Raw genomic sequence first — 22,514 nt, 5'->3', positions numbered from 1 at the left:
ACGGAGTGCGCCAGAGTTATCTTGCTAAATAAAACGCTCAGCTTCTGGGCAAAGCCTAGAGGCACATTGTGTCGTTCAGAAGTGTGAACTTCCTCCTGTGGTTATAAATATCTTCTGTGGGACTATTATCATGGAAAACTCCACTATGTTCTTGTAGGTGTGCTTGGCATGCCATACAATCGTATTGGGCTCTTCTTATGTTCTTATCAGGGGATATCAAGAGACACAGTGTGGTGTAGTGGTTAAGAGCGACGGACTGACTCTAAACTGGAGAACCAGGTTTGATTCCCCATTCCTCCACATGCAGCCACACAGTTCTCTCAGAGCTGTTCTTTCAAGAGCAGTTCTCTCAGAGCTCTCTCAGCACCCCCTACTCCGTAGGCTGTCTGTTGTGGGGAGAGGAAGGGAAGGAGATTATAAAATACTCTGAGACTCAAAGTGAAAGACGGGGTATAAATCTATTATCCTTAGGGACCGTCTCTCGCCATATGTTCCCCAGAGAGTGCTTCGATCTAGCTCGCAAAACCTGCTGACAATCCCTGGGCCAAAGGAGGTCAAAAAGAGAGAGGACCTTTTCGGCTACAGCTCCCCGCTGGTGGAACCAGCTACCAGAAGAGGTATGGGCCTTGCGGGACCTTAACCAGTTCCGCCGGGCCTATAAGACCGTCCTCTTCCAGCTGGCTTTTTTAAGGTGGAATTATTATACCAGCGCTATGCAAAGCTATGCTATATTCGTAGCACCAAATTAATCTGTGGTTTTAAATTTTGTTTTATTGACGTTTTAATGCCTAGCTGAGCAATAATTGTAAATTGGGATATTTTATCTGTTTTATTATTTTACTATTGTAATGCTGTATTTATGTTATGTGAGCCGCCCTGAGCCTGCTTCGGCAGGGAGGGCGGGATATAAATAATAATAATAATTATTATTATTATGGGATTACATAGATTTATGGAGGATAAGTCTGTCAATAGCTACTAGCCATGGTCACTGAGGGGAACCTCCACACTGAAAGGCAATAAGCCTCTCAATCCAAGAGCCAGGGGAAGGTCTCAGCCTCTGTGTCCTGTTGTTGGCCCTCCAGAGGACCTGGTTGGCCCCTGTGTGAGACAGGATGCTGGACCATCACTGGTCTGATCCAGCAGGGCTGTTCTTATGTTCTCATCAAGGCAAGGCCTTGGCCTCTCTGCCCTGTTGTTGGCCCTCCAGAGGAACTGACTGGTCCCTGTGTGAGACAGGATGCTGGTCTAGATGGACCTTCACTGGTCTGATCCAGCAGGGCTGTTCTTATGTTCTCATCAAGGCAAGGCCTTGGCCTCTCTGCCCTGTTGTTGGCCCTCCAGAGGAACTGACTGGTCCCTGTGTGAGACAGGATGCTGGTCTAGATGGACCTTCACTGGTCTGATCCAGCAGCGCTGTTCTTATGTTCTCATCAAGGCAAGGCCTTGGCCTCTCTGCCCTGTTGTTGGCCCTCCAGAGGAACTGACTGGTCCCTGTGTGAGACAGGATGCCGGTCTAGATGGACCATCACTGGTCTGATCCAGCGGGGCTGTTCTTATGTTCTCATCAAGGCAAGGCCTTGGCCTCTCTGCCCTGTTGTTGGCCCTCCAGAGGAACTGACTGGTCCCTGTGTGAGACAGGATGCCGGTCTAGATGGACCATCACTGGTCTGATCCAGCGGGGCTGTTCTTATGTTCTTATCAGGGGAAGGCCTCAGCCTCTCTGCCCTGTTGTTGGCCCTCCAGAGAAACTGGTTGGGGCCCCTGTGTGAGACAGGATGCTGGACTAGATGGACCTTCACTGGTCTAATCCTTCAGGGCTCTTCTTATTGTTATGTGAATAGAGAGATTCATGAATGACTGCTGTCATTGGCTACTAGCCATGGTGACTAAAGGAAATCTCCATGTTCAGAGGTACTTATCCTTTCAATCCAAGAGCCAGGAGGAAACATCAGGGGAAGGCCTCAGCCTCTGTGTCCTGTTGTTGGCCCTCTAGAGGACCTGGCTGGCCCCTGTGTGAGAGAGGATGCTGGACTAGATGGAACATCACTGGTCTGATCCAGCAGGGCTCTTCTGATGTTCTTATGAAGGCCTCAGCCTCTGTGCCCTGTGGTTAACCCTCCAGAGGAACTGGTTGGCCCCTGTGTGAGACAGGATGCTGGACTAGATGGACCTCTGGTCTGATCCAGCAGGGCTCTTCTTATGTTTTTATGAAGGCCTCAGCCCCTCTGCCCTGTTGTTGGCCCTCCAGAGGAACTGGTTGGCCCCTGTGTGAGACAGGAAGCTGGACTAGATGGACCCCTGGTCTGATCCAGCAGGGCTCTCCTTATGTTCTTCTCAGAGGAAGGCATTGGCCTCCATGCTCTGTTGTAGGCCATCCAGAAGAACTCTTACATTAAATAAGTTTGGCCACCCGTTTTATGTTCTTAATTCTGGGTCTAAGGGCGGAGCAAGAGAGCCAGTTTGGTGTAGTGGTTGAGTGTGCAGACTCTTCTGACCCAGGTTTGATTCCCCATTCCTCCGATTGCACCTGCTTGAATGGCCTTGGGTCAGCCATAGCTATCGCAGGAGTTGTCCTGTTGAGATCAGGCTAGCCAGGACCATCCTGAAGAGGAGGGAGAATGGACTGACTGTGAAGACTGTGGGAGGGACGTGGCTCAGCAGTAGAGCATCTGCTTGGTAATCAGAAGGTCCCAGGTTCAATCCCTGGCATCTCCAACTAAAAAGGGTCCAGGCAAATAGGTGTGAAAAACCTCAGCTTGAGATCCTGGAGAGCCGCTGCCAGTCTGAGTAGACAAGACTGACTTTGATGGACCGAGGGTCTGATTCAGTAGAAGGCAGCTTCATATGTTCATATATGTTCATATAAGAGTTTAGGATTAGGGCTTGTGGTAGTGATAACGAGAAAATATAATGAAACTGTATTAAAATATATTTTAATTGGTTTTGAACTGTTGTCTTCTATGATGTAACCCACCCTGAGCCTGTTCTGCAGGAAGGGCAGGCTAAGAACGGAATAAAATAAATATAAATGAATAAAAATAAAATATAAAATCCTGAAAGCTGAGAAATAAGTCTGTCTCCTCAGTTTTTGGAGGGCAGGCTCCTAAAGCCAAGGAAACTCTGTTAAGATGTGCTTTAAACCAGAGAATCTATCTCCGTCTTTCTCTGTGTGTGTAATAACAACCCTGATTTTAATTGGACTTTTTTTCTAAAAAAAAAAGAATCCTTCCTCCACATAGCCTGATCTTCAATTGTTGGACTTCCTTCTCCATGCCAAAATTAAAGTCAATTGAACACGTCGAGAAAAAGGACAAAAATGATAAATTCTGACTGAACGATCAAGCAAAAAACCGCACTGAATATTCCTTTTGCGAATGCGATCGCCAGAACAGAGAGGGTGACTTAGAGGCCTCGGATCTTAAGAAATTCTGCCTTGCTGGATCAGAGTAAAGGTCAGTTTGGTACTGTGGTCTGACCGGTCCCAGCCAGATGCCTCTGGAATACTCTCAGGCAGAGTGCAAAGATGTTGACCTTTTCCAACTGTTTGCCCCTCGCATCTGACTCTCCAAGGTGTGGTCCTTTTGTATAGGGAGGCCCTCTTTGGCTACGACAAGCTGTGGTTTTGAGGGATAACGGAGAGGAAGGGTAGCTGTTTTAAAATTTCCATCTCCGATGCTCTTTCTGGGATTCTCTTAAGCTCTCAGGAATTTGGGTGAGCCAGCTTCTTTCCCCCTCCCCAATTGTATATCAGCCACATCACATACAGAGCAAGGATCCTGAACGTTTTTGAGCCCATGGGGGGTCCCCAACTTTTTGGAGCCTGCCGACACCTTTGGAATCCAGAATGGCTTCCGCAGCGGGCAAAGCCAGCCATACAAAGGCTACTGCAGCTTACCTTCAGTCACACATCCTGGAGTAATGGCAGCTGAATGGCGAAGCAGCATTTTTGAAAATCTGCACAGCCAGTCTGATCTCCAGTGGCCAGTCTTGCTGGCAAAAGCGCCACCTGGTCCCGCCCATTCAAAAACACTCCGATGGGAGGGCACCAGGAAAGGTGCCAGCGACACTGCGGTGCCCACAAGTACCGCTGTCCTAGTGCATTTTCAGTCCTCCTTGGTCCATTTTATCTTGTTACGTAATATTTTTGCAGAATGGGAGAGTTCTTCAGTGTATAGCAGGGGTGGCCAAACTGCGGAAGCCCCCCTCCATCCCCGCATCTGCCAGCTTGAAGAAGGCATTTCTCTCTTTACATCGCTTCTTCAAGACAAGCCAGCTGGTGCAAGTGGAAGGTTAAAGTTGTTTTCTTTCCACTTCTCCCTATTTGCCTGCCTGCCTTCCCTCCCTCCCTCCCTCAAATATGTGACGTTCACGTCTTGCAGCTCTCAGACATCTGACGTTTATTTTATGTGGCTCTTGCATTGAGCGAGTTTGGCATATAGAGTCTTTTGCCATGTTACGTGGTTTTGTTTGCTTCGCGGCTGGCACCAGCCTCCCCGTTTGCTATTTGGGCATAGCGATGACCGTCAGTCAGCTTGCCAGCGACAGGCCCGTTTCAGCCTCCCGTTCCCCTTGAATCAAAACCAGATCTTGAAACGTTTGTGGGTTGTTAACAAAGGGTAGCTGGTGATATGATCAGATACTGTTTTTCAGGTAAACCTGTATAAATCGATGGTGCAGTCTCATTTGGAATACTGTGTGCAATTCTGGTCACCGCACCTCAAAAAGGATATTATAGCATTGGGAAAAGTCCAGAAAAGGGCAACTAGAATGATTAAAGGGTTGGAACACTTTCCCTATGAAGAAAGGTTAAAATGCTTGGGGTTCTTTAGCTTGGAGAAACGTCGACTGTGGGGTGACATGATAGAGGTTTACAAGATAATGCATGGGATGGAGAAAGTAGAGAAAGAAGTACTTTTCTCCCTTTCTCATAATACAAGTTGAATAAAGCCTGCCCTTGCCCTCCCGACTGCTGGTATTCCAAGGAGGTCTCCCATCCAAGTATTTGCCAGAGTAGGCCCTTCTTAGAGATCCCTCTGAGAACTGATGAGATCGGGCTTGCCTGAGCTATCCAGGTCAGGGCAAGCAGCTGGACATTTTTGAAACCCTCTTGTATTGACGTGTCAGATCTTTGGCGTATAATATTGGGGAGAGGGGGGCCAACCAGAAGCTGGGTGGAGGCCCTGCTGTGTACGATTCAGGACTCAGACTGAACGTCTCCCTTTCTCAGGCTTCTAGTCTCCAATGGAAAGCCGAAGAACAACTTCTCTCCAAGTGCTGCGACGCGACATGCTTCCCCCACCACCGCCGACGATGCTTAAATGCGGAGATTAGATTAGAGCCGCGAACAGACAAGGCGGCTCTTTCTACAGACCTGAGCAAAGCTGCAGCTTTGCAAAAGAAAAAGAAAAACAACCCTGAAATCTTTTTTTTTTTTTTAAGAGAACTATGCAGTCTGGTTGGAATTTTCCAGGATACTGGCTGTTAGGAGGAGGGAGGGCTGGCAAAAGTTGGGGGTAGATAAAAGTAAATTGGCTGGTGGGTGGGAAGGAGAGAAGGAAGCAGGAAAGGCTACGGGGGGTGGGGGTGGGCTTTTAGGGAGGGGAAAGAGGAAACTGGGGCTGAGGAACGTACAGTGCCCCCCATCCCTCCTTGCAGGTCCCCTGCTTGTACTCTGTATTTGGGATTTGTTTTTCTCAGTTCTTAAATGAGCCGTTCTTCAGATATTTCACTTCTCGCACACCTGGAAACGTTTTTTGTTTTAATCCCGGGGAAGCAGCAGGGAACTGCTGTGTGGTGTGTCTGTGTGGAGGGAAGGGGGGGAATCCCAAAATGTGGTGGCAGTGATTTCATGAACAAAGCAGGAGTCAAGTGGCACGTTTAAGACCAACAAAGTTTTATTAGGGTTTGTAGAATCTTTTGGGCTCAAGTGCCGTGTTCTACTGGAGAAAGTTTTCCTTCCAGACGTTTCGTTCTCAGCTGCGGAGAACATCCTCAGTGGCGTTGCAACCGAAGCAGGCGCTCTGACCTTCTTGGCTGCTGTGCGTTGAGTGAGGCCAGGGCTGCTGGAGAGCTGCTATTTCTAGGCTGGAGGGGGTGTGCAGCAGCCCTGGCCTCACTCAGTGCACAGCAGCCAAGAAGGTCAGAGTGCCTGCTCCGGCTCAACGCCACTGAGGATGTTCTCCGCAGCTGAGAACGAAACATCTGGAAGGAAAACTTTCTCCAGTAGAACACGGCACTTGAGCCCGAAAGATTCTACAAACCCTAATGATGTTACCAGCCGTGAAAACCTGAAATCTTTGACAACAAAGTTTTATTCAGAACGTAAGCTTTCGCGTGCTGGAAGCGTACTTCTTCAGACGAGGGGATCAGGCACAGTGGAGCTGAAATGCGTGCATTGCGTTGATGAAGAGGGCAAACCGGCTGGGATCACGTGGTGGAACAGTGTGACAATTTAGAAGGCCATTTGGTCTGGATAGCCATAAAAGATAATAAAAGTTGCCTGCCAGTTGGGGTTTCTGCAAGTCTAGGTAAATCACAAAAGACATGTATTTCCTTCTCGTTGTCCGCCTAGTTTATTTCTCAACATCAATCTATACATTATAAACATCGTTCCAGTTTGCCATTAGAAAAAAAAGAATACCTAAAATGAAAATGGGTTAAGTATGTGTAATGAGATAAATAGCCAATATCCCTCATTTGAGTATGTCAATATAAAACATTATTCTGATACACTATTATTACAGTGGATGTCTAGCTGTACTCACTGAGAGTGGGTTTAGCATATGTAATGAGGTAAAAAAAACCATTATCCCTGTTCAGTCCTGGGGAGGTGTTTGTTCCAAGTTTCATAATAATTCGTAGTTCAGCGGTTTCTCTCTCCATGCTGTTCTTGAAGTTCCTTTGTGGTAAAACAGCTATCTGGAGGCCACCCATTGAACGCTTTCGAAGGTTAAAGTGGTTTGATCTGTGAGATGTTTCATGGTTTGATCTGTGAGAAGTCGGAGGTGGATAGCTGCTCTTGGCCGGAGCGGCTTGAAGCAGGCAGAGAGGGGCTTGGCTATTTGATTGCTTTACGAATCCGCCTCATTCAGTGCAGAAAACTTCTTTCAGTCCCGCTTCGCCCTTTGGGGACGGATTAGCTGACCTTTGCTTCTTTCCAAATCGCCGAACGGCCATCTGATGGAACAGTTGCAGCTCTCGTGTTTGCCGGGGGGGTGCATGTCCCCCACCCGCCCCCATCTGGGGCTTCAGCAAATAGGAAGGGCGGGGGAGACTAAAGATGCCCCAATGTTTTAGGTACTTCTCATTCCAGCTAGTGCAGCTGCGGAGCTGAGGTCAGACGCGGTCTGTTTATCTAGTCACCCCGCTTCCAAACAGAAGATTGTAGAGTTGTGAAAAGTGGCAAAAAAACGTGAACGCAAACGAACTCTCCTTTCCTGCAATAAAAGGATGGAAAGACTTCTTAGTTAAAGAGGATGATGGGGAACTGTGATGGAGGTTATCATCATCAGGGCTTTTCTTGTAGCAGGAACTCCTTTGCATATTAGGCCACACACCCCTGATGTAGCCAGTCCTCCTGGAGCTCTCAGCAGGCCCTGTACGAAGAGCCCTGTAAGGAATTCTAGCAGGAACTCCTTTGCATATTAGGCCACACACCCCTGATGTAGCCAGTCCTCCTGGAGCTTACGGTTCGCCCTGTATGTCAAGCATACGGTTTATATTCGGTATTAAATTCTAAGTCTTGCTCTTTCTTGTAGAATAGTTTCCTGTGTGATTGTATATCAAAGCTAAGTATAACCCCCTTTTGTTCTCACCTCCCTTTTCCCCTTTCCCACCTTTGAGTAACACATGTAAGAATGCCATGCTTTGATAGGAGGCGCCTCCCTGAAAGGTTTCCACGCTGTAACCATCAACTGTAATAAGAATTCTTGAGACCGGGGGAAGTTTTAACCGCATAGATAGCAAGTTGCATATTTGTAGTAATTCACACGTCCTTGTTATGTCTTTGAACTATCACTCCTGTGTGCTTTGATGTAACCCTTAAAGCTTCATGCCTTACAGTACTTTGTATCACTTTCAAGGAGTTCCACCTTGAAGCAACAATGGATTATCAATAAAATGAGACTTTGTATTAAACAATTACTTGGTTATCTGAAACTTCCACGCTTGACACTGTAAGAAGAGCCCTGTAAGCTCTTGGAGGATTGGCTACATCAGGGGGGCATAGCCTAAAATGCAAAGGAGTTCCTGCTACAAAAAAAGCCCTGATTCATTATTATTATTATCATCGTCGTCATTATCGGCTTCTAGCCCGCCCCCACCCACAAGTAGGCCCTGGGCAGGCCACAACAGCATATTTGCAATATATCAACCAATTAAAACATAATAGTTTAAAATTCAATATGACAAGTTACACTACACTAGTAGTCAGGGCTGGCAAATGAGAGTCGGCGAACTAGGTGATTGCCCTCTGTGCCAATGGGGCCATCTGGCCCCGCTCAGCCTTCCCACACGGTGAGAGGATCGAGTGGGTGGTGAAGATATAGGATCGAGTGCCCTCTCCCTCCTTCCCCTCCTCTTTGCTTTCCTCCCTCCCTTCCTTGTCTTGCAGCTCTCAAACATCTGACGCTCATGTCTCCGGCTCTCAAACATTTGGCGTTTATTCCACGTGGCACTTATGTTAAGCAAGTTTGGCCATCCCTGGTCCAAGGTGTCTTGTTGGCCACGGTGCTCTAATCCAGCAGAGCACGTCAGTCCTTGTGTCTTTGCAAGACGGAAGCGAGCTCTGCTTCATGGTGCTCGCCTGGGGCGTGCGAACGCTGGCCGTATAGCAGTGTTCAAGATGGAACCCAATTGTTTGGAGCCATTTTGCTTCCCCTTTTCCTGTCCCCGCAGCAGAGCAGGAGTGTGAGACACACACCCCATCCTCAAACTCTCCCGCTCCTGCCCAGCTTCTCAGCTTCCTAAATTTCTGTATGCAGAGAACATATACAGGGGCTGTTGTGTTTCACGGAGGGTTCAGATCCTTATTGGGCTGTGAAGCCTACTGGGCGAGTTTGTGCCAGTTGCACTTTCTTGGCTGAACCTACCTCGCAGGGCTCCTGTGAGCAGAAAAGAGCATGACTCCAGAGGGCCTTCCCTTGCCATCTTGGAAGGAAGAGAGCTGTTAAGCTGCTAAGGCAGGGGTGTCAAACATGTGGCCCAGGGGCTGAATCAGGCTCCTGGAGAGTCAGTTTGGTGTAGTGGTTAAGTGTGTGGACGCTTATCTGGGAGAACTGGGTTTGATTCCCCACTTGCACCTGCTGGAATGGCCTTGGGTCAGCCATAGCTCTGGCAGAGGTTGTCCTCGAAAGGGCAGCTGCTGTGAGAGCCCTCTCCAGCCCCACCCACCTCACAGGGTGTCTGTTGTGGGGGGAGAAGATATAGGAGATTGTAAAGCGCTCTGAGTCTCTGATTCAGAGAGAAGGGCAGGGTATAAATCTGCAGTCTTCTTCTTCCTAATCAGCTGGCTCCCAGCAACTGGCGGTCATCTGCTTCCTTCTCCATCACAGCTCGCTTTGCCAGGTTTGCTCAATCGCACAGGAGCTACAGAGCAAAACCTCTGTTTTCTCCATTGGCTGAGAGTCCTTCCTTGGGGAAGAAGGGGCGGGGGAAGGGTAGCTTCCTACTGAGCCAAGCCTCTCTTCCTTCTATTGGCTGAAGCTCCCCCCGCTTCTGGTCCCAGGGGGAAGGAAGAGCCAGAGCTTCCTTTGCCCAGTTCCCTGAATCACACAGGAGAGGTACAAAGAAAGCACCTTTAAGACCAACGAGCGCTGTTTTAAGCATGTTTTATTTTAAGCTTTTTTAAAAATTCATTGTGTTTGCCTATGTCCTTTGTAAAGTTTATATCTCTGCTACCTGGCGTTACATTTTATGACCCGGCCTGACAAGGTCCCTTTTATGTCAAGTCCGGCCCTCGTAATAAATGAGTTTGACACCCTGTGCTAAGGGGTCTCGTCTCCCACCAGCAGATGAGCCGTGGGTGAGGACACACGTGTGAGCTCCCAAGGACTCCCCCGATCCGCCCGAGGATGAGCAAACCATGGGGCTTGCCGAACGGTGACCTGGAGCAGAGCCTTCCCGCGATCGCTTCCTCCCTCTCCTACAGCCAGGGCTTCTCCCCGTACCACTACTTCTCTCCCGAAAGGAGAAGGGTCATTTCCGACGTCCGGAGGACCTTCTGCCTCTTTGTGACCTTTGACCTCCTTTTCATCTCGCTCCTCTGGATAATTGAGCTGAATGTGAGTTGGGGGAGGCCGGCTTTGGGAAACGGGGAGGGGGGGGTCTTCCCTCCTAGGGTTCTCGCAAACAAATGGGGCGCGGCGAAAGCGGTGATCTCCCGAGCGTCGCCGTTCGTACGGCGGCGGCAATGTGAGGTGCAGAAGTGCCTCGCAGGGCCTCTCCCAGCGTGGCCTCCTTGCAAAGCCACCGAGGCTAAAACCAGTGTGACGGACTCAAAGCGGTGGGATTCCTCTGAGGCGGGCTGCTGCTGTGACCCGTACGTCCCTCTTTTGACCTGGGTCTTGTTGCTCCCCAGTTGACGCCGATGAAGGGGGTGCTGCTCAGAGTTAAGGTAAACTCTGGAGACTAACGCCACTGCCCGTCCGTCTACTCGTCCCCCAAAGTTACCAGATAACATCATGCAGTCCCCTCCTCCCCCCAGTTGCTTGTATTTTAATTTAATTAAATTTAGTTTTTGGATTTATATCCCACCCTACCCCGCAAGCGGGCTCAGGGCGGCGTGCAACAGTAAAGCAGCAAAATTAAAATAATATAAAAACAAGCATTACAAAAAAAGGAGCAGCGCAGTAAACGATCTTACAGACATAGGTGATAAAACTTCTCAACAGCGTGCGGCTGATGGCTAGTAGCACAGCAGAACACCCTAATGGTGAAATGCTGGAGGAAGTGATGACTTTCAGAGGGCGCCTGCTGGATTAATTAAAAGCCTGGCAGAAGAACTCCGCCTTACCGGCCCTGCGAAACCTTGATAAGTCCTGCAGGGCCCGGATCTCCAGCGGGAGTTCATTCCACCAGATAGGGGCCCGGACCGAAAAGGCCCTGTCAAAGCCAGACGGGCGTCCTTAGAACCAGGGATCTCAAGAAGATGTTGAGCAGCAGACCTCAGAACCCGGGGGGGGGGGGGGTTCATATGGGGAGAGGCTATCCCGAATATACGTAACTCTTTTATTTAGGACCTACTCTTGGTTTGGAGGAGGGAGGAGGCAGCTCCTTTTTGTTCCACGCTGGGGATGGAGATGTCCTCTATGCGCAATCGCTTCTGCCTTGGAGTAGTAAAACAGGCTGGGCTGACTCCGGGAGCTAGGGAAAACAAGTTCCCTGCAGCCTGGAACAATAGATACCATAGAGTTTTCGCTCCCAAATTGCTAGAGCATCCAGGGAAACCATAGTTTCCCCAGAAGCTCCTAGAGCGACCGGTGCGCAACATTGCTGGCGCGATGACGTCCCTGCGAGTGATGTCATCGCGCCGGCAATGTCGGGGGAGGATCCTCCCCCCACCGGCCCAAAGCAGGCCAGTGGGTTGGGAACCTCCGGGACGGGGGAAGCCCCGCCTGGCCCAGGAATTTGGCAGCCCTACTGGGAGCTCTTTATTCTGGATCAAAAGATAACAGAAGTAAGCTCTAGATCAGTACGGTGGCTGTGAGTGTCACAATGCCTGCCGACACCTTTCCCAGTGCCCACCAAATGTACTAAGTGGGTGGGGCCAGGCTGGGCATTTGCCCAGCAAGGCTTCTGAATGACTATTGAGGGTCGAATTGGCAATTAAGCTGTGGCCAATGTTCCCTCTAAGTCTTGTGAGCAAAAATTCTGCTTTGTGAGCAACTGGCATTAGAGCTACCGCATAAATTAGTGTGCTCTGGGGTCATCCTTCCTGAGCTAAGACAAAAATGTGGGAGCTGGAGGCTAAAAATCCGGCGAGCTAGCTCACAGTAACTCAGCTTAGGGGGAACTCTTGCTGTGGCAGCCATTTTGTGGCTGGCTCCACCTCCTGCGGCAGCCATTTTGCTGCCCACCATGCCGTTTCAGAATTCTAGATGGCCCCGCAGGTGCAAAAGGATTTGGGTTCCCTGTCCTAGATTGGCAAGTGATACATTTCTGGTTCTGATCACTAAGCCAGAAGGACGGCTAAACCAAAAGGTTGGTCTTTCTGCTTTGGAGGAAAGCAGCATTTGCTGCAAAATGGTGTCAAGGGAGCTAATGACTGGGGCAGGACAGGAGTCAGCCTGATCTCAGAGGGGAAGAGCCCTGCCTGATGTTTGACAAGTCCAGGCCAGCAATCTCTATTCCCTGCAGCTTCCCAAAAGGGATTCTTTTGTGGGAGAGAAGCACACCGTGAAACAAATGGGGGCTTAAAACAGCGTTCACCAAACCACCAAAAGCTTAGACACCACTTGCCTTTCCTTGAATAAAACTAGAGGCGCATGTCACTTTTATCCAAAAAGGTTCTTGGGGGAGCTGTGGGGTGTGTAAGAATAAGGATTGCCATCAGTTAAACCTAAACCCACCCTCTTCCCCCCCCCCTCGCGAGATACTAATGGGATTGCCATTTCTAATTGGACCCAGGAAAACTCACAGCAGCAACTCATGCAGAGAGGCGGTAAGCAACCCTCTCTTAAGAGTATTTGGGCTTACAGGAGACTAATATTTTGTATTTCTCACGGTGCTAGACTCTCCCAGCTCAAGGTTTAGGAAGTATTCACTAGAGTTGAGAAAGGAGAAAGCCAGGAATGCAGGCAGAGGAGAATGAAAGAGGAGAGTTCATTCCCGGGGGTAGGGTGGGGGGGGGGGGGGTCACGGCTTGAGAGGTAGTGCTAGAAAGAAGCAATATAGTTTATTCATTTATTCATCAAACTCCTAACATTGCTTAATTACTTTTTTTTGCCCTTCCATCTTTTGCATCCACAGACCTCCAAAGGCATCCAGTATAACTTGAAAGAAGAAATTATCAACTACAACTTTAAGTCATCTTTTTTTGACATATTTGTAAGTATTCTGACTAAGATGCCTTCTGCAAGTCCTGCAACGGGGAAGGGTTACAGGGAAAGGCTGAAAGTAAGCAAAAGGGATTTGTCAGACAAATTATCCAACAGGTGGGTTCTAGGAGCATGCAAGTGTTTGCATTTCACATATAGCTTTGTCTCTTCTGATAGAGTTCTGCAGGGCTTTTTTTTTGTAGCAGGAACTCCTTTGGATATTAGGCCACACACCCCTGATGTAGCCAATCCTCCTGGAGCTGACAGTAGACCCTGTAAGAAGAGCCCTGTAAGCTCTTGGAGGACTGGCTACATAAGAGGGGTGTGGCCTAATATGCAAAGGAGCTGCTGCTAGAATTCCACCCCTGATGTAGCCAATCCTCTTGGAGCTGACAGTAGGCCCTGTACTGAGAGCCCTAAAAGCTCTTGGAGGATTGGGTACATCAGAGGGGTGTGGCCTAATATGCAAAGGAGCTGCTGCTAGAATTCCACCCCTGATGTAGCCAATCCTCCTGGAGCTGGCAGTAGGCCCTGTACTGAGAGCCCTAAAAGCTCTTGGAGGATTGGGTACATCAGAGGGGTGTGGCCTAATATGCAAAGGAGCTGCTGCTAGAATTCCACCCCTGATGTAGCCAATCCTCCTGGAGCTGACAGCAGGCCCTGTACTGAGAACCCTGGAAGCTCTTGGAGGATTGGCTACATCAGGGGTGTCTGGCCTAATATCCAAAGGAATTCCTGCTACAAAAGAAGCCCTGGAGTTCTGCAGACTCTGAAAGCATGCCAATTCTGTCAAATTAGGACAAAAAAACCACTTCTTTTTTGTTTGAGTACTTCACTCTTGCCACTTCATGAATATTTCCTTTGTTCCTTTTTCTTTCTTTCTTTTTTTAAGCTCTTGGCTGTATTCCGGTTCTTACTGCTGCTTTTGGGATACGCTATCCTCAGGCTCCGCCACTGGTGGATTATTGCGGTAAGGGGCTATCTTTTTTTAAACAATTGTTCTTAAAGTAGCACCTTCATTTAATTGCTAGGGAGAGAGAGAAACATGACTTCTAATGACTTTCTCTCCTTCCCCCTTCCCTTTTTGTTTTCCTCCCCAAGATCTCAACGCTGGTGTCCAGTGCCTTCCTAATAGTGAAAGTTATCCTCTCAGATGTGAGTAGCCGCTGACCCCTGTAGCAATGGGTTCCCGTCTCCTCTCTGCAGGCACTTTTCCAAAAGCCTGGGGTGAGGGGCGGCCTGGAAAAAAGGTGCCTGAAGACAGACAAACGGGTAGAATTCTAGCAGGAGCTCCTTTGCATATTAGGCCACACACTTCTGGTGCAGCCAATCCTCCAAGAGCTTACAAGGCTCTTTTTTGTAAGCTCTTGGAGGATTGGCTACATCAGGGGTGTATGGCCTAATATGCAAAGAGCTCCTGCTAGAATTCTACCCCTGCAGACAATCAAAATGTAACTTCAGAAATTGTCATCAAATCTCTATTCAGTCTGGTTTTGGGAGGGGAAAAAAAAGGAGGGGGGTAATTAATGTTTGAAGGGGGTATCTAACGCAGAGTGCCAGTCCCTAAACAGACTGACCCCTTCAGACAATCCTCCTGAGCGTGTCGACTAAAGAGGTCTTGGAAGGGTGGGCGTCGGCTGAGGTTCGTGCTGCCGGCAATGACCAGCATGGAGAGCCAGTTTGGTGTAGTGGTTAAGTGCGCGGACCTCTACCTGGGAGAACCAGGTATGATTCCCCACTCCTCCGCTTGCAGCTGCTGGAATGGCCTTGGGTTAGCCATAGCTCTCCCAGAGCTGTCCTTGAAAGGGCAGCTGCTGGGAGAGCTCTCTCAGCCTCACCTACACCTCAAAGGGTATCCGTTGTGGGGGGAGAAGATATAGGAGATTGTAAGCCGCTCTGCGTCTCTGATTCAGAGAGCGGGGCGGAGTATAGATCTGCTGTTGTCTTCGTCGTCTTCTTTTGACTCAACGTCTTTTCCTTTCTCTCCCCCGCCCGCAGCTCCTGGCCAAAGGTGCCTTCGGTTACCTCCTGCCCATCATCTCCTTTGTCCTCGCCTGGCTGGAAACATGGTTTCTGGACTTCAAAGTTTTACCTCAGGAGGCCGAAGAAGAGCAATGTGAGTCCAGGGGGTGGGGAGGGGACCAGTCTTGGTGCCCGTTCACCCACGTTTGTGGCATCGGTTGTACTTTTAGCGGGGCAAAAGGATGGGGCAGGCCGGGGCTTTTCAGAAAAACAACTTTAGCGTGTAACTGGATTTGCAGTGGGCGTTTTAGGGCCCAGGTTCCAATTCCTTGAGGCCATTTCATGTATTTTTTGTTTTCCTGTGCAGGGAAAAGAGCAGGTCACTGATAAGGCAGCACATAAGTGGTTGGGCTAGATAAATAATCGAAAAGCGGAGATACCCAGAGGAGGCCTCCCATTTTTTTTAAAGCAAATGAGCACTATAAAGCCACTATTGGGTTAGCAACGCACTCCGGATCACTCGCGGGGAGATAAGTGCTCTTTTGCATTAGGCGCTCAATTGCTTTGTAGATAGAATCATGCGCTGCAGAGATTTAAAAAAAAAAAAAAGTTGAGCTCCAGTTGAAACGTTGAGCGAGGCAGTTTGATCTGCTCACAGGCAGTGGGAAGAGAGCCCTGGCCTTTGCGCGGAAGTGTTGTGTGCTGATGTGGGAGCTGCCTTGCAACCACTGTGTGCCACACAGGGGTGGAATTCTAGCAGGAGCTCCTTTGCATATTAGGCCACACCGCCCCCCGATGTAGCCAATCCTCCAAGAGCTTACAGGGCTCTTAGTACAGGGTCCAGAGGTAGAATTCTAGCAGGGGTTCCTTTGCATATTAGGCCGCACACCCCTGATGTAGCCAATCCTCCAAGAGCTTACAGGGCTCTTCTTACAGGGTCCAGAGATAGAATTCTAGCAGGGGCTCCTTTGCCTATTAGGCCACACACCCCTGATGGAGCCAATCCCCCAAGAGCTTACAGGGCTCTTAGTACAGGGTCCAGAGGTAGAATTCTAGCAGGGGTTCCTTTGCATATTAGGCCGCACACCCCTGATGTAGCCAATCCTCCAAGAGCTTACAGGGCTCTTAGTACAGGGTCCAGAGATAGAATTCTAGCAGGGGTTCCTTTGCATATTAGGTCACACACCCCTGATGTAGCCAGTCTCCCAAGAGCTTACAGGGCTCTTAGTACAGGGTCCAGAGATAGAATTCTAGCAGGGGTTCCTTTGCATATTAGGCCACACACCCCTGATGTAGCCAATCCCCCAAGAGCTTACAGGGCTCTTAGTACAGGGTCCAGAGATAGAATTCTAGCAGGGGTTCCTTTGCATATTAGGCCACACACCCCTGATGGAGCCAGTCCCCCAAGAGCTTACGGGGCTCTTAGTACAGGGTCCAGAGATAGAATTCTAGCAGGGGTTCCTTTGCATATTAGGCCACACACCCCTGATGTAGCCAGTCCCCCAAGAGCTTACGGGGCTCTTAGTACAGGGTCCAGAGATAGAATTCTAGCAGGAGCTCCTTTGCATATTAGGCCACACACCCCCGATGTAGCCAGTCCTCCAAGAGCTTACAAGGCTCCTTTTTTGTAAGCTCTTGGAGGATTGGCTACATTGGGGGGGGGGAGGTGGCCTAATATGCAAAGGAGCTCCTGCTAGAATTCCACCCCTGGCGCCACGGAATATAAACTGCAGTTGTACACGGGGGCTATTCCTGTCAGATTCTGTGATTCAGAATGGAAGGGACTCGATACACGGGAGTAGGTTGGCAGGAAGTGAGGGAAGGGCCTGAAGGTTTTCCATGTCATTCTCTGTCATGCCGTGAGGGCCAGAAACTTGTGCTTCAGGAGGCTAAAAGACTGTCGAGCAGGGGTGTCGAACTCATTTGTTATGAGGGCCGGATCTGACGTAATATGAAACCTTGCAGGCCGGGCTGGGCTGTGTTAGGCCGGGCCACGTGTGTACCTATTTAAGATTAGGTGGTAGAGATCAACATTTAAAAGACACAAGCACAAGTAAAGGGTTTTTTTTTTAAAACTTAAAACATTAGCACTTGTTGGTCTTAAAGGTGCTTTCTCTGTATTTCTCCTGTGGGATCCAGGGAACTGGGCAAAGAGATTTCTGGCTCTTTCCCTCCCTCCTCAGGGGAGCAGGAGGGGGAGGAGCCTCAACCCATGGAAAAAATCAAGGTTTTGCTCTGTAGCTTCAGTGCAATTGAGCACAGCCTTCTGTGCAATTGAGCTTCTATGCAATTGAGCAAGCCTTGCAAAGCAAGTTGAGGTGCAGAAGGAAGCAAGAGATAGGGAGAAGGAAGCAGACAAGAGGCAGTTGCTCGGGGACCTGATAGGAGCCCTCCAGGGGCCTGATTCAGCCCCCGGGCTGCATGTTTGACACCCCTGCCAGTGTAGACTGATGAAGGGAGAATGTGGCTATCTAGATCAGGGGTGGCTAAGCTGCGGCCCTGGAGCCACCTGTGGCTCTTTCACACTTATTGTGTGGCTCCCAGAGGTCAAGGACAAACTTAATGCAGGCTTACTCTCAAGTAAGCATGCTTAGCACTGGGACTTCAGTCAGCCTCTGTGCGCTGACACATAGGTAGGCAACTATTTCCACCATGTGTGAAGCAGGGAAGGAGGTGGAAATAGGCAGACTTGCAAGCTCTTCTCCTCCAGCACAGAGATCGCCCAGAGACCTAGAGCAGGGAAAAGAGAGCGCAAGAGCTGAGGGAGCCATTGGAAGGAGGGGCGGAATTAAGGAGCGCTGCGCAGGGTTCCCGCTTAGTTTCATGGCTCTTCTAGGAGCTGTATTTACTAACTTTGGTGCAAGGCAAAGAGAGATGCGTAAGATCAGTACAACAGTGATTTATATGGTACATGTCTGTTTCTTTTTCTCGCTGCTGCCAAAAAAATAATTCCCTAACCTTTCCCTGTGCAAGTCTTATGGGGACTGTTATTCCCAGCTTTTGTTTTTTTTAAAAAAAGTCTCCTCCTCGTGTGGTCATGTTGTAAAGTGCATACATACTTATTGTATCTTTCTGTGCAAAGAAAATATTAAGACTTTTCATAAAGACGTGTGTAATATTCCTGCCTTGTGGCTCTCAAACATCTGACAATTATTCCACGTGACTCTTATGTTAAGCAAGTTTGGCCACCCCTGATCTAGTTCAAAGTACACATGTCTCATGCCCATCATCATCACTAAAGATACTCAGATGTCAAGTTCAGCCTCGGATAGCAGATTCTGCATCGGGCACAGCAACTTCAGATGTGCAGAAATTGTCATAATAAAACCTTACTCCCATCGCACTTTTAAAATTACTTTCTCCTTTGCGGCCACAGTAGCATGGTGAAGATTTTCATCTGTCTGCTTTTTAAATTTCGGTTATTTTCCCCAATTTTTTTGTGGGGAAAAATATTAGAAAGTTTGTCAGATCTGAAAGTTTAGCAAAATTCTCACAGTGGGTTTGAAAAATGGAGCCCAGAAGCAAGTATTTGCGGGGTGGGATGGGTGGGTAAGAAAGGAAGAGCACGATAAAATTTACAGCAGGGGTGTCAAACATCTGGCCTGCGGGCCAGAACTGGCCTGTGAGGCTCTTTTCTCCCCCCTCCTCTCCCTCCTGTTCTTACCTTTGAAGCTCCAAGGTTGAGTCTCTTTTCAGTTCTTTCAGTTTCAGCCTCGGAGCTTCAAAGGCTAATTGACCATCAGCGGTGTTGGCAGATCTATAAATCGTTTCCAAGTTACTATAAATAAGTCCATAGGCAATGGCCATCTATATGCAAAGTTATCAAAGATTTCAGGTTTTCACGGCTGGTAACACCATTAGGGTTTGTAGAATCTTTCGGGCTCAAGTGCCGTGTTCTACTGGAGAAAGTTTTCCTTCCAGATGTTTCGTTCTCAGCTGCAGAGAACATCCTCAGTGGCGTTGCAGCCGGAGCAGGCGCTCAGACCTTCTTGGCTGCTGTGCGTTGAGTGGGGCCAGGGCTGCTGGAGAGCTGCTATTTGTAGGCTGGAGGGGGTGTGATGAAAGGGCAAAGTGTTCAAATACTGATAAAGTTCTAAGCTCCTCAATCCGTTGATTTTCTGGGGTGGGCTTTTAGCTTTTCAGTGTTGTAATACGAGTCTTCTATCTGTATTAAGGGCACAGCGGGTTCATTTTCGTCGACCATCAGTTAGCCTCCAAGGGATGGGGGTGTTGAACTCACGAGGGCCGGATCTTCACCTTGTCGGGCCGGGCCGCGTGTGTCATAAAATGTAATGCCAGGTAGCAGAGACATAAACTTTATAAAGGGCACAGACAAACTCAATTAAGATTTTTTTTTTAAAGAAAAACTTTAAATAATGCGTAAAGTATGAGCACTCTCGCAGTATTGTGGTCAGTATCAAAGCAAGCTCTCCCTCCCCACTTTTTCCCCAAGAGAGGAGCCTCAGCCAATGGGGATAATAGAGGCTTTGCTCTATAGCTCCTGTGTAGTTGGGCAAGCCTGGCAAAGCAAGCTGTGACACAGAAAGAAGCAAGAGAGAGGGAGAAGGAAGCAGACTCGTTTGAAGGCCTGATCGGAGTCCTCCAGGGGCCTGATGTGGCCCCTGGGTCACATGTTTGACACCCCTGGTTTAAAAGATGACAATCATGAGTGAGCATAAGTACTCTTCTCTTTCCTTTTCAGGGTATTTGGCAGCTCAGGCTGCTGTGGCCCGCGGGCCCCTTCTCTACTCAGGCGCGCTCTCCGACGGCCAGTTCTATTCTCCTCCGGAATCCGCCGCAGGTAACGAATGACTCTCCCTTTCTTCGGCCCGCCGGTCGACTTTTGCGTTTCGGTTCCAGAGCGCTGGGTGAGCGAAAGGCGGTGGCTCATACTAGCGAGTCTGTTTATAAAGCAGTGCGAGAGCTTCAGACTCACTCCCGAGTAGAAACGTTTGCCGAGCCTGTGCTCTGGAACCAGAGAGCGGAGCATATGGCCTTTTTAAAAATAAATAAAATTCTGCACCGTTTTAAATAATTGCACCGCCTCGGGCACCAAAATGCCTCTTCCCGTTCACACAAATAGTTACGGATCTCACCTCTTCCAAACCCTTCACCTAAATGATTGGAAGAACTTTTCTGGCGGAAGCCTCGGAAGTTGGTGGGCTCTACTGCTTTGGTGGGTTTTGACACAGAGGCTAGATGCCCGTCTGACAGCGATGCTGATCCTGTGAGTTTAGGCGGATGGTGAGAGGGAGGGCAGGAAGGGGTGAGCCGGTGCTCACCCGATGATCATCGCTTCCGGGTCAGGTAGGAGGCTTTTTTCCCTTCCTCTGGTCATAGAGCAGGGGTCACTGGAGGAGCAGGAGTTGTGAATTTCCTGTGTAAGGGGTTGGACTAGATGATTTTTTAAATCTATCTGTTTTTCCCTTCTTTCTGTCTCTCTCTCTCTCTCTCTGCCCTTAGGCTCAGATGATTCAGACGATGAGCTATTGGGAAAGAGGGTCTTAACGGAAGAGGTAAGCCCGGGGCAAACTTGGCCTTGTAGCTGCTGTCATTTGCATGTGCTTCTGATTGGGTGTTAAAGCCCCCTCCTCCAACACTTACCTGACTGGTGTGGCGTAGAGGACATCTTGTGTGCCCACAAGGTTCTCTACATCATCATAATAATAAATTTTATTTATATCCCGCCCTCCCCGTCGAAGCAGGCTCAGGGCGGCTAACAAGACATGGTGTGTACCATGATTATTATGCAATTCATATGATAAGATACAGTTAAAAATACAGTTAAAACAGTTAAAATTTTAAAAAACCACAATAAATTAAAGGCGCTACATTCAGTGGGATGTCTATCCAGATGGCTACATGTCTCATTCAGGCTTCCTTATAGGCTTCTTGAAAGAGGGTGGTTTTGCAAGCCCTGCGGAACTGGTTAAAATCCCGCAGGGCTCGCACTTCCTCCGGTAGCTGATTCCACCAGTGGGGAGCCATTATTGAGAAGGCCTGCTCCCTTGTTGCTTTCAATTCGGCCTCCTTTGGTCCAGGGATTTTTAGAAGACTTTGGGAGCTGGATCTCAGTGCTCTCTGGGGAACATATGGAGAGAGGCGGTCCCTAAGGTAGGCAGGTCCTCGGCCATATAGGGCTTTAAAGGTAATAACCAGCACCTTGTAGCGAACTCGGAATACAATTGGAAGCCAGTGCAGCTCCCTCAGCCCAGGCCGCACGTGTTCCCACCGAGGTAGTCCCGCTAGCAGCCTACAGTGATTGCAAGACATCCAGAAAGTCAATCGTCAAGGTGCGGGGCTTAACATGGCAAGCCGGAGCATGAAGCCCCAAAGAGCTATGTCAGGGGTATCAAATTCATTTGTTCAGACGTAGGACGAAATTTGTAGGAAACCGGCATTCCAGAAGTGAAAGCCACCTTAAGACGTACAGAGTAAAACCTTTAGCTGTGAATTGTTGTCGTTTCCTTTCAGCCACTAGAGGGCAGCATCAGACTCTGCCTCCAGTGGTCATTCATAAGGGCGGCTGCTTCCATTAGGAGGTGGCTTTTGTCGAACTTGGAGGCCTGTCGGGCATTTCACCATGTCCTTGAAGGCTCCCCACCCGCTTGGCAGCCATTGCTGTTACTGCAGGAAGTTAGCATCAGGAGGCCAGTCTGTTTCGTCTTAAGGAGCGCTGCCCATCAGACAAGTGGCGCACGCATTACTGAAGTGATAGGAAGGAGGAGATAAGCGGGAAAGGCCGTGGCCCAAATGTTTCCCAAATTGGAGCTGGCAACCCTACCTGCCCCCCCCCCATCCTCTGCAGGTGGCCGGGGGAGTTCCCAGAGGAGTTTGCAAGTCTGGGCATGGATCATGCCTTATTGCAGGAGCACATAGGTGGATAACTATGCATTATTGAACATATGAAGCTGCCTTCTACTGAATCAGACCCTCAGTCCATCAAAGTCAGTATTGTCTTCTCAGACTGGCAGCGGCTCTCCAGGGTCTCAAGCTGAGGTTTTTCACACCTATTTGCCTGGACCTTTTTTTTTTTTTGGAGATGCCAAGGATTGAACCTGGGACCTTCTGCTTACCAAGCAGATGCTCTACCACTGAGCCATCGTCCCTCCCCTGCTCTCCAGGGTCTCAAGCTGAGGTTTTTCACACCTATTTGCCTGGACCTTTTTTTTTTTGGAGATGCCAGAGATTGAACCTGGGACCTTCTGCTTCCCAAGCAGATGCTCTATCACTGAGCCACCGTCCCTCCCCTTATTATTTTTGTAAGCAAACTACTTATTAACGCATGCCCAAGTTGGGGACAGAGGGGGGATCAAGGCCATGCCCCATGGACTTGAAGAGGAACCCCAGGTGAGTTTGCAGAGATAAGTAGATTTTTAGACGATTGTTGGGATATATAGGTGATTGTCAGCATATTCACCCAGAATTTCTACTTCCCTGCTGCAGTAGCTTAACCAGAAGGTTTGATCAAAACACGAGAGGAAGTCGGGACGTTTTGGAGGGAGGTCTGTGTGT

General features: G+C 49.1%; 1 protein-coding gene across 1 annotated transcript in view; it reads left to right on the top strand.

The window, feature by feature from the left end:
* The first annotated feature begins 10,013 nt into the window (after window positions 1-10,013).
* STARD3 (StAR related lipid transfer domain containing 3) overlaps window positions 10,014-22,514 on the top strand; it is a 31,779-nt gene continuing 19,278 nt past the window's right edge. Inside the window, exons 1-7 of the mRNA XM_060255483.1 lie at window positions 10,014-10,283; window positions 12,970-13,047; window positions 13,930-14,007; window positions 14,139-14,192; window positions 15,036-15,153; window positions 19,702-19,800; window positions 20,463-20,515. Coding sequence (XP_060111466.1) covers window positions 10,074-10,283; window positions 12,970-13,047; window positions 13,930-14,007; window positions 14,139-14,192; window positions 15,036-15,153; window positions 19,702-19,800; window positions 20,463-20,515 — 690 coding nt within the window. The 5' untranslated portion in view covers window positions 10,014-10,073. The remainder of the gene's footprint in view (window positions 10,284-12,969; window positions 13,048-13,929; window positions 14,008-14,138; window positions 14,193-15,035; window positions 15,154-19,701; window positions 19,801-20,462; window positions 20,516-22,514) is intronic.

The sequence above is a fragment of the Heteronotia binoei genome, chromosome 15 (genome assembly GCF_032191835.1).
Source record: "Heteronotia binoei isolate CCM8104 ecotype False Entrance Well chromosome 15, APGP_CSIRO_Hbin_v1, whole genome shotgun sequence".
In the NCBI taxonomy this organism is placed as follows: Eukaryota; Metazoa; Chordata; class Lepidosauria; order Squamata; family Gekkonidae; genus Heteronotia; species Heteronotia binoei.
This window is presented reverse-complemented; position numbering and strand designations above follow the sequence as displayed.